The sequence below is a fragment of the Leptodactylus fuscus genome, chromosome 6 (genome assembly GCF_031893055.1).
Source record: "Leptodactylus fuscus isolate aLepFus1 chromosome 6, aLepFus1.hap2, whole genome shotgun sequence".
NCBI lineage: Eukaryota > Metazoa > Chordata > Amphibia > Anura > Leptodactylidae > Leptodactylus > Leptodactylus fuscus.
Genome location: NC_134270.1, coordinates 102,120,108 through 102,136,993, shown reverse-complemented (window position 1 = coordinate 102,136,993; position 16,886 = coordinate 102,120,108). Strand labels below are relative to the sequence as shown.

Genomic DNA, 16,886 nt, shown 5'->3' with positions numbered 1-16,886 from the left:
AATAGGCCTCCTTACGCTTGGTTTACCTCATATACGGTGACTGTGGCATATCTGATGCAGGATTCACCATCTTTCCCAAATATAAGACCATCTATAATAGAGCTCAATCAAAAAAGTTATCAATAGATTCATATTAGCAAAATTTTCTTAAGTTACCTTAGTCTTCTTCACTCCCCCCTTGAAGATATTGATAACATCACGGTTCGGTTGTGTCAATGCCCAAACAACCATATACTGAATGCTGCATGCACCTCTATGGGAATGGAGGAGGAAAACTCTCCCTGACGCTACTGGCTGACTAGGCCCTGCCTGCGGGTGTTGGTCAGCTGTTCCCAAGCTAAACTTGGCCCCGACAACTTCTGGCTCTCTAAACACGAAGACCTAACAGACAGGTGGGGTGAGAGCTGAAAGAGGCTAGGGACTGGGATACTAAAGGTGGTCACCCCTAATGAAAGAATAGGTGCAGCTGCCAACGGTAATAAATAGGATGGGGCCTGCTGAAAAACAAACAACAATTTTCCAAACAACTCAGATCCTGACAGTTAACCAGTTAGAAAGGACTTTTAGTGGAGAGTGGAAAGGCTACATTAGGAGACATAAACAAGACACACTGCAGCTGAGCTTCCAATGGGAGATTAGACAATCTCATAATATTAATGCAATAAGATTAGGTACATATTCAGAACATATATATATCAGCAGAGAAAGCAGAAACATTAACTGAAGGATCAAATCAGTTTCCTGGTCACACAACAAAATCATACACAAAGAACATTACACAGCGGATATGGGAGTGACTTCTAATTCACTTAGTATAGAACAAAAATAATTTTTCTCTCTTTTTTCTTTTAAAACCAAAACATCATTACAAAATAATCTGTGCTACGTCTTTTTTTTTTTTTTTTTTTAAATCAATGAACATACACACACACATACACGTTTGTAAAGTTTCAAAACCTGGGACACCTGTTTAAGTTTCCATAACCGTTTAGGGAACAATCCTGATTTATAGGGGCATATTTCATCACAAATCAAAGATGCTTCCTCCTCCATTCCATTGTTCAACAATGATACCAAATCCTTAATTGCAGACAGTGAATGTTTATACAGTATAGGTGTGGATATATACTGCTGAGACAAAGAAAGGTGCGATTAGCATAATTAACATAACAGAATACAGTAGGAAGTCACAACATAGATTTTCACACATAGCATTGAATAATACACAAAGAAGAAGTTTTATCTCATTATTTCCCATAAATAAACAAACATAAACAAAGGAAAATCTGAGCATTCTCTGTAATGCATAAATGATAACATACATCTATCCCTTTGTTCCCTGAACTCTTGCACAATTTTTTTTTTTTTTTTCCAGAACTTGGGACTTGCGGAGGCGACGAAGGGTGAGCGGGCCCTCTCCCCCTCCGTGACCCCCCCCCCCATACTTTCCACTATCACCTTTTTGTTTTTTGTGGATACAACAGTTTAAATGACAATAACAGACAAAAAATAAAACATAACTATCATAAACTTAGGTTTGTACCAAATCATTTCCTTTTGACAGAAACAGATATAACACATAGGCTGTGGTGGCTCTGGTGCTGGCACAAAGCCAAATTTCAACTCTTCTGTGTTCCCAGTAATCTATGAGATAACCTTGAAGACTTTACTTGGCAGTCAGTTAATGCTTTGATTGCTCTCTACAGAAATAAAATAGGAATAGGAATAAAACTCAAACAGCAGTTAATATACTGACACAAAAATTACATATTAACATTTTCGTGCAATTTTTTGAATATTTTCATGGCAAACCACAATCTAATAATCACAGATGTTCAAAACCTCTTAAACTATACTTGAAGTTACTGTCGTGCCGTCCTGCCCGGAAGTGTGTCTCTGCGTCTGCAGAGACACACTTCCTATATAGCCTGCAATACACGTGTATTGCAGGCTATAGTACTGGACCAGCAATCAGAGTATTGCTGGTTCAAGTACACTAATAGGACAAATAAAAAATGTGAAAAAAGTGTAAAAAATAAATAAATAAAGTGTGTGAAATAAATAAATTAATTAATAAAGCCCCAAAATTCCCTTTTTCTATCGCAAATGAGTTATTTAAAAAAAACACCTAAAAAATAATAAAAACAATGCATATTTGGTATCGCCGCGTCCGTAACAACCTGTACCATAAAACTAAAACATTATTTCACCTATATGGTAAATGTCGGGAAAAAAAACGGAAAAAAACGCCGGAAATAATGTTTTTTTGCCATCTCACCTTCAAAAATATGCTATAAAAAGTGATAAAAAAAGTTGTATGTACACCAAAATAGTACCAATGAAAAGCACAGGTTGTCTCGCAAAAAATAAGCCCTCAACCAACTCTGCCAATCGAAAAATAAAAATGTTACGCATCTCAGAAGATGGCGATGCAAAAAACATTGATTTATGTCCCCAAATGGGTTTTTGTTCGGCAAAATTACTAATGCATAAAAAAACCTATAAATGAGGTATCGCCGTAACCGTACCGACCCGCAGAATAAAGTTCACATGATACTTATGCTGTACACCATGTGGAAAAACATTTAAAAAGTAAAATGCAATGCCAGAATTGATTTCTTTTTATCCAGCAAAAAAAGAGTTAATAAAAAATAGCCAATAAGCTATAGGCACCCAAAAATGGTGTCATTACAAAATGCATCATATCCCAGAAAAATAAAAGCACTCATATGGCCACATCAACACAAAAATAAAAAAAATATAGCTTGAATAATGTGAAGACAAAAAAAAACCAAAATCGCCAAATGCGTCAGGAGGGGAATATATAAGTGGTGCGACCGTATATCAGGGTACAGACCAGTTTTGCAGCTTACAAGAAAAAAAACAATAGAAGAGACCCCCCAAAGTGACCCCCCCCCAATCATAGGAGGTACTGGGACATAATAGGGAATTTGGTGCTCCCAATGTCCTCCGCACCGCTTACATATTACCTCTTCACCATCCGCTGTGCATTCACGTCTGGGATACTAATACTCACTACACCCCCTGATAAATTCTTTGAGGGGTGCAGTTTCCAAAATGGGGTCACTTTTGGAGGTTTCCCACTATTGTGGTACTTCTAGGGCTCTGTAAATGCAACATGGTATCTAAAAACCATCCTAATGAAATTGCTGCCCGAAATCCCTAAAGGTGCTCTTTGATTTCTGAGGACACGTATTGAGTCACGTTGCACAGTAGGGCCACATATGGGATATTTCTACAAACTGCAGAATCACAGAAATAAATATTATGGTATGTTTTGCTGTTAACCCCTTCATTGTTACGGAAAAATGTGGTTTGAAATGGAAAATGGGCATAAAAAAGTGACTTTTGGAAATTTCACCTTCATTTTGAATTAATTCCTGTGGAACACCTAAAGGGTTAATAAAGTTCCTACATACAATTTTGAATAGTTTGAAGACTACCGTTTCAAAAATGGGGTCATTTATGGGTCTTTTCTATTATATAGGCCCCTCAAAGTCACTTCACAACTAAATAGGTCCTTAGAATACAAAATCTTGAAATTTTCTTGAAAATCTGACAATTTGCTACTAAAGTTACAAGCCTTCTAACTTCCTAGAAAAGTAAAAAGACATTGAAGAAACAATGCCAATATAAAGTAGACATATGGGAAATGTTAATTAGGAAGAATTTTGTTTGATAGGACTGTCTGTGTTTTCACGAGAATAACAGAAACTTTCAAAATTGATAATTTTATGAAATTTTCAGTACATTGTCCGTTTTTTAACAAACAAACGCAAAGTATAATGACCAAAATTTACCACCAACATAAACTACAATGTGTCACGAAAAAACAATCTTGGAATCACCTGGATAGGTAAATGCATTATGAAGCTATCCTCACATAAAGTAAAAGACGTCATATTTGAAAAACAGGGTCTGAGCCTTAAGGCCCAAAGTACCTTGCGTCCTTAAGGGGTTAATATATGGGATATAATTCTTAGGTGTGTATATAGCCACATTACTATATGGCTGGTGTCTGAAATTTCAGTGATGTGAGTGCATACAATAGTAGCACTTTCTTTGCCTTTATAATAATTCCTATATGTCCCTATCCACACCATACTCTTGCTAGCACAGTTTTTGCATGTTGGGTCCAATTCAAGGAGATTTAAATTACCACCTGGTTCACATATAGATCTACATTGCCACCTTGTGGCGCTTTGTATGTAGTACATTCCCATTACATTGTGTTTTGGTGAGTTACATGTGGGTTTATTTTGTATACTCTGCTTTTGCATTTGTGAAATAGTTTCTGTACATTCAATATACTCTTCATGCCAATCCTGGCCCATCGGGATAGTGTGTTTTTCCTGTATTTGTTTGTCTGTTTTTTTAACATTAATGTAATAAAAATTTATTTTATATTTTTGTACTTTTAAACATGCCTGGAAAAAGAAAATCTAATTTGTTGCAAAATTCTAAAAAAACGACAGCTATGAATGTAGCCAGAAGTCAACAGAGTTCTCCTCAAGCAGAGCTGACAGAGATCATAGGTGCCAAAAACATGCTCATTATATGGTGTCCCAGCGAGCTGCTGAGATGCCGGAACAATCACAGGCACAGCACGAGAAATGAGTTCAGTGGCAGGCCAGCTTAACAGTTGCCGAAACACCGGAGCAGGCGGATCATCAGCGCCAACAACACGCTCATTATATGGTGTCCCAGCGAGCTGCTGAGATGCCAGAAGAATCACAGACACAGCGCAAGGAACGAGTTTAGCAGCAGGCCATTTTGACAGCTGCTGAAACGCCGGAGCAGGCGGATTATCAACACCAACAACACGCTCATTATATGGCTTCCCAGCAAGCTGCTGAGATGCCGGAACAATCACAGGCACAGTGCGAGGAATGAGTTCAGCAGCAGGACAGCTTAAGAGCTGCCATAATACCGAAGCAGGAAAACCATCGACGGCAGCAATTTTCTGAATATAGGCCAATCATCGACGCCAACAACACGCAGACGAAGTCGCGGGCAGAGACACACACACAAACGACATACAAAATACACGAGTGCAAAACTGGGCAATTCTTATAGGGCCTCTACACAAACAAAAAATGAAATATACCCGTGCGAAGCCAGGTCCTCCTAAGTGTTAACAATAAAGAGTAAAAATGTTAGGCCTCTTAGAAGATGGTGATGTAAAAACAATTGATTTTTTTTACCAGGGATATATCGATCGCGGTTGCAGGGGAGTATGACAGCGACCAGTGGCCGTGTCCGTGGACCACCATGATAGCTTCCGGGAAAAGCCTGGTTCTCCGACCGCTATACGTATAATATTGTGTGGGGTCATTGTGGCACATCATTCTGTCTTGTTTTGGTGGATGTCCCCGCCACATGTGACCGCTGATGTCAGTCAGTGGCCTGAGGAAAGGAACTGTTCTCTCCCTCGTATACATCATGTATCCATGTTTGTTCCTTAGGCCACTTCAGCGGTCATATGCGTTGGGTACTTCTGCCAAAATGAGATCCTGGAGATGCAGGACTGGACTGTGGTGGGAGACAGCAGACAAATGGGGAGAGGTGAGTATGTTTTTTTTTTTTTTCACCTACCTCTGCCTTTTTTTAAAAAAAATCCACCCGGAAAGAGTTAATAAAATTTTAGGTATAGGCTCCCCAAAATGGTGTCATTAGAAAATGCATGTCATCCCGCAATAAAAATACAAGCACTCATATGGCTATTTCACCAGATAAATAAAAAAATATAGCCTGTACAAAAAATAAGCCCCGATCCTGGTGACATCTTGGTTTTAGATGACATTGGGTGAGGAACAGGTTTTAGGGGACAACTAATGGCAATCGATCTTTCTGGAGTAGAAAATTATAAGAAAGCCTAGTAATACCTGATACATTTTTATATCAGTTTTGTCATCTGTTGTAATGATTTGAGGGGGAAAAAATCTGACACTGATGCAACTGACGCTGGGGTAACTATAGGTCACCATCAAACTCTTTTGATGTCCTTTCTGATTTCCTTTGATGGCTGGCAGACTAAACTGTGGTCAGATGAAGTGAGAAGATTTATGACACAGAAGGAAGAAAAAAGGAATTATATTATACTGTATGGGGTCACTGTGAGGAGCATATTATACTGTAGGAACATTATATTATGTTTGGCCACTGGGGAACATTATACTGCAGGGAGGGCTCTGTGGAGCATATTATACTGTGTGTGCCCCTTTACTATTTACATCATCTCATCTGCTTTATAGCAGTCATGCAATACTATTATAGTCTGTAATTACACTGCATGATCACTATAAAACAGTTGCCATGCAATGTAACTAGTTAAAGGGATTCTACTAGAGATGAGCGTGTACTGTTCGGATCAGCCGATCCGAACAGCACGCTCCATAGAAATTAATGGATGCACCTGGTACTTCCGCTTTGACGGCAGACGGCCGCTTAACCCCCGGCGTGCCGGCTACGTCCATTCATTTCTATGTGAGCGTGCTGTTCGGGTTGGCTGATCCGAACAGTACTCGCTCATCTCTAGATTCTACCATTAAACTACCTTTTTTTCTAATGAACATGTCGGAATAGCCTTAAGAAAGGCTATTTGTCTCCTACCTTTAGACGTGGTCTCCGCCGCGCCATTCCATAGAAATACCGGTTTTTACCGGTATGCAAATGAGCTCTCCGCAGCAATGAGGGCGGGCCCCAGCGCTGATAGGCCGATGAGCGCATCCCCACTGCTGCCCGAGAGCTCTTTCCTGCGCTGCCTCCTTCTTCTGCAGCAACTCTGCCTCTTCTGGCTTCTCTTGTAGTTCTATACAGGAGCACAGAGAGGCCACCCCAAAATGGCTGCCGGCCGGCTCCTGTATTGAACTGCAAGAGCGGCTACCCAAAAATGGCCGCCGGCCATTTTTGGTTAGCCGCTTTTGCAGTTCAATACAGGAGCCGGCAACCATTTTGGGGTGGTCTCTCTTGCAGTTCAATACAGGAGCCGGCCGGCGGCCATTTTGGGGTGGCCTCTCTGTGCTCCTGTATAGAACTACAAGAGCAAGAGAAGCCAGAAGAGGCGGAGTTGCTGCAGAAGAAGGAGGCAGCGCAGGAAAGAACTCTCGGGCAGCAATGGGGATGCGCTCATCGGCCTTTCAGCGCTGGGGCCCGCCCTCATTGCTGCGGAGAGCTCATTTGCATACCGGTTAAAACTGGTATTTCTACGGAACGGCACGGCGGAGACCACGTCTAAAGGTAGGAGACGAATAGCCTTTATTAAGGCTATTCCGAGGTGGTAATTAGAAATAAAAGTAGTTTAATGGTAGAATCCCTTTAAAGGGGCTCTATCACCAAAATTATGCTGTAAGAGCCCCACAATAGCCCTGTAAAGGCTATTCAGGCTCCGCAAATGTTATTATAAACCCCCCCCATTTTAAAATAAAACCATAAAAACATATTTGTAACTCATACCTATCGTGCACAGTGGGCGGTCCTCCACGGTCCGACGTCATCTTGCTGTCACACCTTCCTCTTCTTTCTTCTTCCAGCGACATCCTCCTGTCCTGGCTCTTCCCAACTTTGATCTTTTGTTCTTCTGGTGGGTTGCGTTCAAATCCCGCGCGTGCGCAGTATCGCTTCCTCCAGAGCGCTACTATGCACGCATCGGCGCCATTATTGTTGTAGTTCTAAGTATCCCTCAGTACTTCTTCATTCCGGTAGAAAAGAAGATGAAGGCGGTGAAGAGCGAAGACAAGAGGGCGTCACTGGAAGAAGAAAGAAGAGGAAGGCATGACAGCAAGATGACGTCGGACCGTGGAGGACCACCATGCATGATAGGTATGATTTACAAATATGTTTTTATGGTTTTATTTTAAAACGGGAGGGAGGTTTAAAATAACATTTGCGGTGCCTGAATAGCCTTTTTAAAGGCTATTCACGCATATGTGGGGCTCATACAGCATAATTTTGCTGATAGACTCGGCTAAATCCTAGTGGGCTAAGGGACCAGGTCCTTCTATCCACTAGCTTTTAGCCTGCTCTATATCAGAAAGCTAAATCCTAGTGATCAGAGGGACCAGGTCTCACTAGGATTTAGACTGTTTTATATAAGAAAGCAGCACTCATTTCCCCCCTCCTTTATCTGAGAGCAGGAAGCTGGGTCACATGTGTGGTGCAGACACAGGAACAGCTACAGACACAGGCTTGCTCCCGTGCACTTAGCCCCTCCCTCCTGAGAGCAGGCAGCTACGTCACTTGACATTTGAGCAGATAATCCCAAGGGCTATAGAAACGCAGTGCCAACAATGAAGGGAATAAATTAAGATAGTGGACAAACAAAGAAGTTTTGCTGAAGCAGTGTATTTAGGAAAAGTCTTAAATCCACATTAACAAGCAGTATAGATAGGATCCTTATTATGGGACAACCCCTTTAAGTCTGGACTTTGACTGGGCCATTCTAACATATAAATATTCTTTGATCTAAACCATTCAACTGTAGCTCTGGCTGTAGGTTTAGGGTCATTGTCTTTCTGGAAGGTGAATCTCCTTCCCGGTCTCAAGTCTTTTGCAGCCTCCAACTGGTTCTCGTCCAAGATTGCCCTTTATTTAGTTTAATTAAAGGGGCTCTATCATTGGAAAAAGTCATTTTTAACTAATCACATCCTTGCACAGCCTTTAGAAAGGCTATTCCACACCTACCTTTTGTATGTAGATTGCCTCAGTGGTTTCTGAATAAGTCAGTTTTTATTCATATGCTAATGAGCTTCCAGCCAGCACAGGAAGTTTCCAGCAGCACTCCTCTCTGCTATTATCTCCTATGTGTGTGAGGCAAACAGGAAGCTGAGTCATCATCATCAGCAGTCTCCCATAGGAAACAATAGCAAAGAGGGTGCACAATGCATCGTGCACCAGTCTAATTAGCATATAAATAAAAACAGACTTATTCAAAAACCGCTGAGGCAATTTACATACTAAAGGTAGGTGTGGAATAGCCTTTCTAAAGGCTATGCAAGGATGTGATTACTTAAAAATGACTTTTCCCAATGATAGAGCCCCTTTAAAGGGGTTCTCCCATGTCAGCCTTTCAGCCAGGCTGTGTGCAGTGTCTGCTTCTCACTTCCTGTATTTCTCTCCCTCCCCTTCCCTCCTGCTTAACGGGACACAGAACACTTCTACAGGTCAGATAATCTGCAGATTATTGTACAGAACAAAGTGTTGTTTTTTTTTTTTTAAATAAATTCTTTATTTTAAACAAACAAATTACAAAGAAGCAAAACAGAAAGCCAACAAAGTATTATCTATGTGTTTACATAGAGAGATAACAGACTGGATTTATCAGATAACTGCAATTATCAGAAAAGATTGCCCTGCTGGGCAAGATCGGCGAGTGAGTGACGTCACTTGTCCTATAGGCCTGTGGTTATAGCAACGCAGTGTAAACAATGGGAGGAATAAATTCACATATCAGGCAAACAAAGCAAAATTTCTAAAGCAATATATTTAGGAAAAGGCTTCAATTTACATAAACTACCAGTATAGATAGGATCCTTAAGATGGGACAACCCCTTTAATTTTCCCATCAACTCTGACCAGCTTTTCTGTTCCTGCTGAAGTAAAGCATCCTCACAGCATGATGCTGCCATGTTTCACAGTAGGGACGGTAACCTACTGTGCCTCCTGGTTCATCTGCTCTGAGGCCAAATCAGCGACTTTGACACAACGCTGGAAGAGACCCGCTGGAGCAGATGAACCGGGAGGCACTGTTCCCAATAGCGTGCGAGCGTGGGTGGCCGCTCACCTATTGCAGCTCAGCCTGAATTAATGCCCGCGCACTCAACTCAGATCTGCGTCTGGAGGACGCAGATCTGAGTTGAATACAGACGCGACTAAAGCAAGTTGCTGTCACAGATCAGCTCCTTGCTTTGCCGCTGCATTCCGGCTACTCGCTGTGTAGACGCGATGTGATGACGTCACATCGCGCCTACAACTGTGTGCGAGAGAGAAAAAAGCGCCGGAGAGAGCAGCGGGGGAGCGAGGAGAAGGTAAGTTTAATGTGTACACTGAGGTGGAACGTGAAACTGGTTGCGGATGAAGGAGGGGACGGCATGACACTGGGGGCAGAGATGGAGGGACATGAATCTGGGGGCAGAGATGTGGAGACATGAATCTGGGGGCAGAGATGGAGGGGACATGAATCTGGGGGCAGAGATGGAGAGGACATGAATCTGGGGGCAGAGATGGAGGGACATGAATCTGGGGGCAGAGATGGAGGGGGGACATGAATCTGGGGGCAGAGATGGAAGGGACATGAATCTGGGGCAGAGATGGGGGGGACATGAATCTGGGGCAGAGATGGGGGGACATGAATCTGGGGGCAGAGATGGAGGGGGGACATGAAACTGGGGGCAGATGAAGGGTGTATATGAACCTGGGGGTGAGATAGAGGGGGGACATATAATTTACGGGTGACTGTAAGAGGATTAAACTGTGTGGGAGCATGTGAAAAATGAATGAGAATGGGCGAAGTCAACATAAAAGTAAGCGACTTTTCAAAAGTTGGGAGGTATGCACTCAGGAGGACAGGCAGCAACCGCCATATTGCTGTCTGTCCTCCTGAGCCCTGAGTGTCGGGTCGGCCCGTCACTTTCCTCAGCACCAATCTGTGTGTGGGGGAGGGGGTGACTAAGGAAGGATCATTATACTAGCTATACACTAGATTAAGGTTTCTTGTTTACTACTGGTGGTACTGTTTGGCCATCAGGTCGCCCATCATTTATGGAGCCTTGCCCAGCTCACTAGCTGTTCTGCTCAGCAGCTTCCAGGGCTTAGAGGGAACATTGCCGGGAGGGGCAGGAGGACACCATCCCCACTGTGAAACATCTTGGTCTAAGGGACCAAGATCTTGGTATAAGGGAAAGCATCTTGGTATAAGGGATGCTTTTCTTCAACAGGGACAGGGAAGCTGGTTTTTTTTCACTGCCCCCAGCTTATTTAAACTTTAAAAGGGTTGTCAATTTTTGTCTGGACAACCCCTTTAAGGCTGGGTTCACATCTGTCATCCGTTGGAGACTGTCGTAGAAACTGCTAAAAAAAACTGATAAAAATTGTCAGAGAGAAAAGTCATGTACTGAAAACTTTTCTCTCCACTGGTGACCATGTATAATTGCAGTTTAGCCGGACCCAATCGATGGAGACCACAACATTAGTATGAACCTCACGGAACTGAGATTATTCTTAGTTTCTTCTAGCAAGTTTTTTTTTACTTTTCTAATGGAAGAAACAGCCCTGTGACGGATGAGAGCAACGAACTGTAAAAACAGTAGTGTGAACTTCCCATAAGTATAAAGGACAACTGACCAACGAGGAAGCTGATTTGTGTGTGACACCATCTTTACAAACAAAACTTGTCACTCTGATCCTTGAAGTTAACAGATGCCACGTGACAGGGCAGGGTCAAGGGTCATATGGTCAAGGCAATGAAACAACTTTTAACATGTAAATATTAGAATCTAACTCGGAAAGCCGAGACTGTTTCCACGGCGGAATCCTGACCTGTATACACATCATAGTTTTCATCCTGACCTGTATACACATCATAGTTTTCATCCTGACCTGTATACACATCATAGTTTTCATCCTGACCTGTATACACATCATAGTTTTCATCCTGACCTGTATACACATCATAGTTTTCATCCTGACCTGTATACACATCATAGTTTTCATCCTGACCTGTATACACATCATAGTTTTCATCCTGACCTGTATACACATCATAGTTTTCATCCTGACCTGTATACACATCATAGTTTTCATCCTGACCTGTATACACATCATAGTTTTCATCCTGACCTGTATACACATCATAGTTTTCATCCTGACCTGTATACACATCATAGTTTTCATCCTGACCTGTATACACATCATAGTTTTCATCCTGACCTGTATACACATCATAGTTTTCATCCTGACCTGTATACACATCATAGTTTTCATCCTGACCTGTATACACATCATAGTTTTCATCCTGACCTGTATACACATCATAGTTTTCATGAACAATTCGGGTCGACTCCGGTTCCCATGGCAATAAACCACGGTAGTCAAGGGACTGGTCACTTCCGGTGACGTAACCAGGGACACGTGGATCCAAGATGGCGGCCGTTGCGGTGAGTGTTGGAGTCGGTGTCTCCTCGGATTCGGGGTTTCGGTTATTAAGAAGGCTGGAGGGAGCGTGTGTTTGGGAATGTGGGGGAGATGTAGCGGGTGGCGGAGAGGAATGGAGGTGAGAGCGGAACCGGAAATGGAGCTGAGGGGCCGTGTATCCCGGAAGTGGGATCTGAATAAACCCCCCTTATTCCTTGTGTTCCAGTATCTGTACCTGAACCCCTCTATCACCTAGTTGTTATGTTTGCTAGTCAGTCTATAGGAGGAGCGGCTGCAGACCCCACAGTACATGCTGACACAGCCTCAGATATAATAATAGGGGGACTCTCCCCTATGAGGCTTCTTTTAGGGCAGTGGTCTTTTACATGACAGCCTGCTGTGTATGCCCTGTGCAGTGACTTATTGTCTGCTAGCTCTTCTATTCATCCCCCATTAGTAGAGACAAGCTACTGGTTAACTCATGATATGCTGTTTGTAGGGCCACATTGTTGGTATTGCATTACTGCCGGACTACCAGGAACAGGATCATCCCAAATCATGTCAGTGAGCTGAATATAAGCCAGGAATGGGGTTACCTTTATTGTTAGCACTGGGTGGGGCATCCATTGGAATGTATAGATGCCTTTAAGCATTAGTATTATGATTTAGTTCCATTATGGCCAAAGAGTGCGCACCTGCTGAACAAGTGTAGTGCGCTGATAGTATGGGGGAATTATCGCTGTAACATCTCCAGTTTACTACAGGGTTTTAAAGGGGTTGTCTGGCCCCCAAAATTGACTTTTCTTTCTGATGACCTATCCACATTATGGAATCTGTGGGGGGATCTGACACCCGAACCCTTTTGCAGGCTGCTCTGATTCAGTTAATAGGAGTGGCACAGCTGCCCTGTCCACTGCAAAGGGGTGGTCCTAGGAAAGTGTAGCGCCTCTCTTATGATTTGAATAGGAGAACCTCTGCACTCTGCCATCCACTGCTGTAGCTTCCAGCACTGGAACAGATCATCAGTGAGGGGGTCTGAATGTTGGACCTCCACAGGTAACATGCTGATGACTTATCCTATGGCTAGGTTATCAGTCTGAGATTGAACAACCTCTTTAATGTTTGAACTGATTCTGTAACAAGCCCTGCATCTCCCTGAGCAACCCATTTCAGACAAATAGGAAAATAACCCTTACAGGAGTTGTCCAATGTGTTTTTATTATACTCACTAACGTAGCAGTAAAAGAGACAGTTACCCCTTTGCGTTCCGGTGCAGGACATGCTTGGGCTTTTACCAATAAAGTTATTTTTATTATTATTGTTTATTTATATAGCACCATTAATTCCAAACGTGCTGTACAATATTAATTCCATGGTGTTTTACGTTTAAGGGTTTCCATATGGTACACAAAATGTACAAAACAAATACAATACTAACAGTGACTGACTGGCACAGTGAGATAGAGGGCCCTGCCCACAAGGGCTTACAATCTATGAGGGAAGAGACTGTTCAGATGGTGCTGTGGTGGCAGTAGCGTTACTGGAGGTTGTAGGTGAATCTTCAGGGCCTTCTTGAAGCTTGTTATTGTGGGTGTTAGTCTTATGTGTCTTGGTAAGGAGTTTCAGAGTATGGGGGATGCACGGGAGAAATCTTGGAGATGGTTGTATGAAGAATGGAGTAGGAGGTCTTTGGAGGATCGCAGGTTCTGTTTGGGAAGTCCTTGCCACTGAGTTCAATCATTGGCAACAGTGGTCACAAGAAAGAATCCAGTGATGTCTTTCACATACTTCACCAAATCCTTTCCTTACGCATAGAGTGTACTTGGAACCTGAAAGAACAATTCAGAATGGGGTGATATTGGGGGAAAAAAATGTGTTTTTGTGATGTTCGTATGGGCTTTGTTTTTGTGGTAGTCACTGTGCGGCCAAAATGACATGTCACCTGTATTCTATGGGTCAGTATGATTCCAGGGATACCACATTTAGATTTACTTATTTTTATTTAATGAATTAAATGTTTTATCACACGGTAATATAGTGCTTTGCAAAATTGTAACACTTCTATTACAGGCTGCATACAGCAGTAATAGAAGTATATGCCAGATAAGCTTGAAAGCCTTTAATAGGCTTCTGCTGGACTTGGCAATAGATCATTGGTGATACGCTCCCCCCCCCCCCCCCCTCCTCATCAATATTAGAACTGGGCAGGGGTATGACACCCTGGACCCCCACAGATCACCTGTACTGAGGCAGCGAGAGAGGGTAGTGCTGACCACTCACTATACTAACACTAGTGGTGAGTGTAGATACTACAGTGCTGCCCCATAGACTTCAATACAGTACCTACACTCGCTGCCACAGTTGTACGGTGAGAGCTCCATATAGATGGGCCATCAATTTCAAAAACAAAGTAGAAACGCAGGGTTTTGGGTGTTTTTTTTTTTTTTTTTGAGCAAAAGCCAAGAATGGCAACAATAGGAATGGGAAATGTTGGTAAGAGCTTATATTTCTATTTTCTGCTCAATCCAATCTTGGCTCAAAAAACTTCAGCAAAATCTACATAAAAAATACTGCATTTCCACAACGTGGGGCCTCAGCTTTCCCTTGTACTTTTTAGCTAACATTATACACTTAGCTATTCTGTGCTGCTTGTGAGCCCAAATAAATGGTAGGATTCACATATTTAATACCTACAAGTCTCTTTATAGGGACAGAGTTTCAAATAGGTACATTAGATTTGGTAGGATTGTCATCGAAACTGCTCTAATCCTTTGAAAGAAGGATCGGAGGGTCCACATCCTGCCATTGGTAACTATAATGGTCTTGGATTTCTTTGTGCTCCCATAAAGAATGAATGGATCAACAGGGGAGCTGAACCCCTGTTCTTGGGATCGTGGTGGTCCCAGCTGTCGGACAAGTTATGCTATCTGCTATCCTATCAATAGAGGATAACTTCTAATCGTGGTACAATCTGTTTACGAAGTTAAAAGGGAATGTGTCACAAAAAATGACCTACTTTTTAAACCACGTTTTTGTGAATATTGCTGCCTGTGCTATAAGTGCTGTTAACAGAGCTGAGGAAAAGCTCAGGCAAGATGGTAGCCCCCTAAATCAACTATAGAAAATAGGATAGGACAGGGGATAGGTCCTATTCTGGACGATTTTTGCACCCTGGGTTCACTCGTTAAAATGTATGAGTTAGAAGAGAACATGGACAGCACACAGACCCATACAGGGCCCATGATAGTGTGCATATAGTGTCTGTAGATGTGCTATAACCTCATAGACCTAGTAATACAGAATCAAAGCACACTTGTAGCTGAATAGTATTTGTGAGGAATTCATAAGGATAAAACTGTGCACAGTCTCATTACACCGTGATGTACCTGGGAAAACACCAGGGGAGGGAAAGGGAGCAAAATACCAAGACTAGACAGAACAGAAAATATACAGTATTTGTAATCCAAGATAATGGGATCCTGTTGAGGGCAAAAACCACTATGGAAAATGTTGAACTTCATGCAGGTTCTTCCAGCTAAAGATGTGGGAGTGGAAGGAGTGTCAGACAATAGAGATGTTATGGAAAGATCTGCAGAATCTGGTTAAAGAATATGCACAGTAGGCTAAAAAAACAATGAGAACATTCTACTGGCTTACTATGCGAGAGTTCTAACAATAAACCATGAAAAATATAAGGATAACTAGGTATTATTCCTGGAAAGTCAGTCAGGGGATCCTAGTGAAGGGGTCTTCTCTTGTAGTAGATAGTCACAGGATTGTAGTAGCTATATTCTTGTCCATGTGGGGCAGTATTGTAGTAGTTATATTCTTGTACATGTGGGGCAGTATTGCAGTAGTTATATTCTTGTACATGTGGGGCAGTATTGTAGTAGTTATATTCTTGTCCATGTGTGGCAGTATTGTAGTAGCTATATTCTTGTCCATGTGGGGCAGTATTGTAGTAGTTATATTCTTGTACATGTGGGGCAGTATTGCAGTAGTTATATTCTTGTACATGTGGGGCAGTATTGTAGTAGTTATATTCTTGTCCATGTGTGGCGGTATTGTAGTAGCTATATTCTTGTCCATGTGGGGCAGTATTGTAGTAGCTATATTCTTGTCCATGTGGGGCAGTATTGTAGTAGTTATATTCTTGTCCATGTGGGGCAGTATTGTAGTAGTTATATTCTTGTCCATGTGTGGCAGTATTGTAGTAGCTATATTCTTGTCCATGTGGGGCAGTATTGTAGTAGTTATATTCTTGTACATGTGGGGCAGTATTGCAGTAGTTATATTCTTGTACATGTGGGGTAGTATTGTAGTAGTTATATTCTTGTCCATGTGTGGCAGTATTGTAGTAGTTATATTTTTGTTCATAGGAGGCAGTATTGTAGTAGCTATATTCTTGCCCATAGGAGGCAGTAGACCCAAATAACTTTTTGTTGAATCAATCTTAACTGGTGAATCCACTATGCCGAGATGTTATTCACAGACTTCTCTGCTTTAGTGCCTAAAAGAAAAACGGATTCTGAAGCTGTCTCTATCTCTCTCTCCGCTGATTCAAGTAATGGGGAATGGTGGACTATATACACAGAGTAGGAGTCAGCAACATTCTGCACTCCAGCTGCTCTGAAACTACAACTCCCAACATCCTCCATTCACTTCCATAGAAGTTCTAAGAACAGTAGGGCAAGTATGCATGCCGGGAGTTGTAGTTTTACAACAGCTGGAAAGCC

At 42.2% G+C, this 16,886-nt stretch overlaps 1 protein-coding gene across 3 annotated transcripts in view; it reads left to right on the top strand.

The window, feature by feature from the left end:
- The first annotated feature begins 12,138 nt into the window (after positions 1–12,138).
- TM9SF4 (transmembrane 9 superfamily member 4) overlaps positions 12,139–16,886 on the top strand; it is a 318,186-nt gene continuing 313,438 nt past the window's right edge. For all 3 annotated transcript variants that reach the window (XR_012716888.1, XM_075276856.1, XM_075276854.1), the window contains exon 1: positions 12,139–12,173. Coding sequence is in view for 2 of the 3 variants with exons in the window: in XM_075276856.1 (XP_075132957.1) it covers positions 12,159–12,173 (15 nt within the window). In the remaining variant the exon portion in view is untranslated. The remainder of the gene's footprint in view (positions 12,174–16,886) is intronic.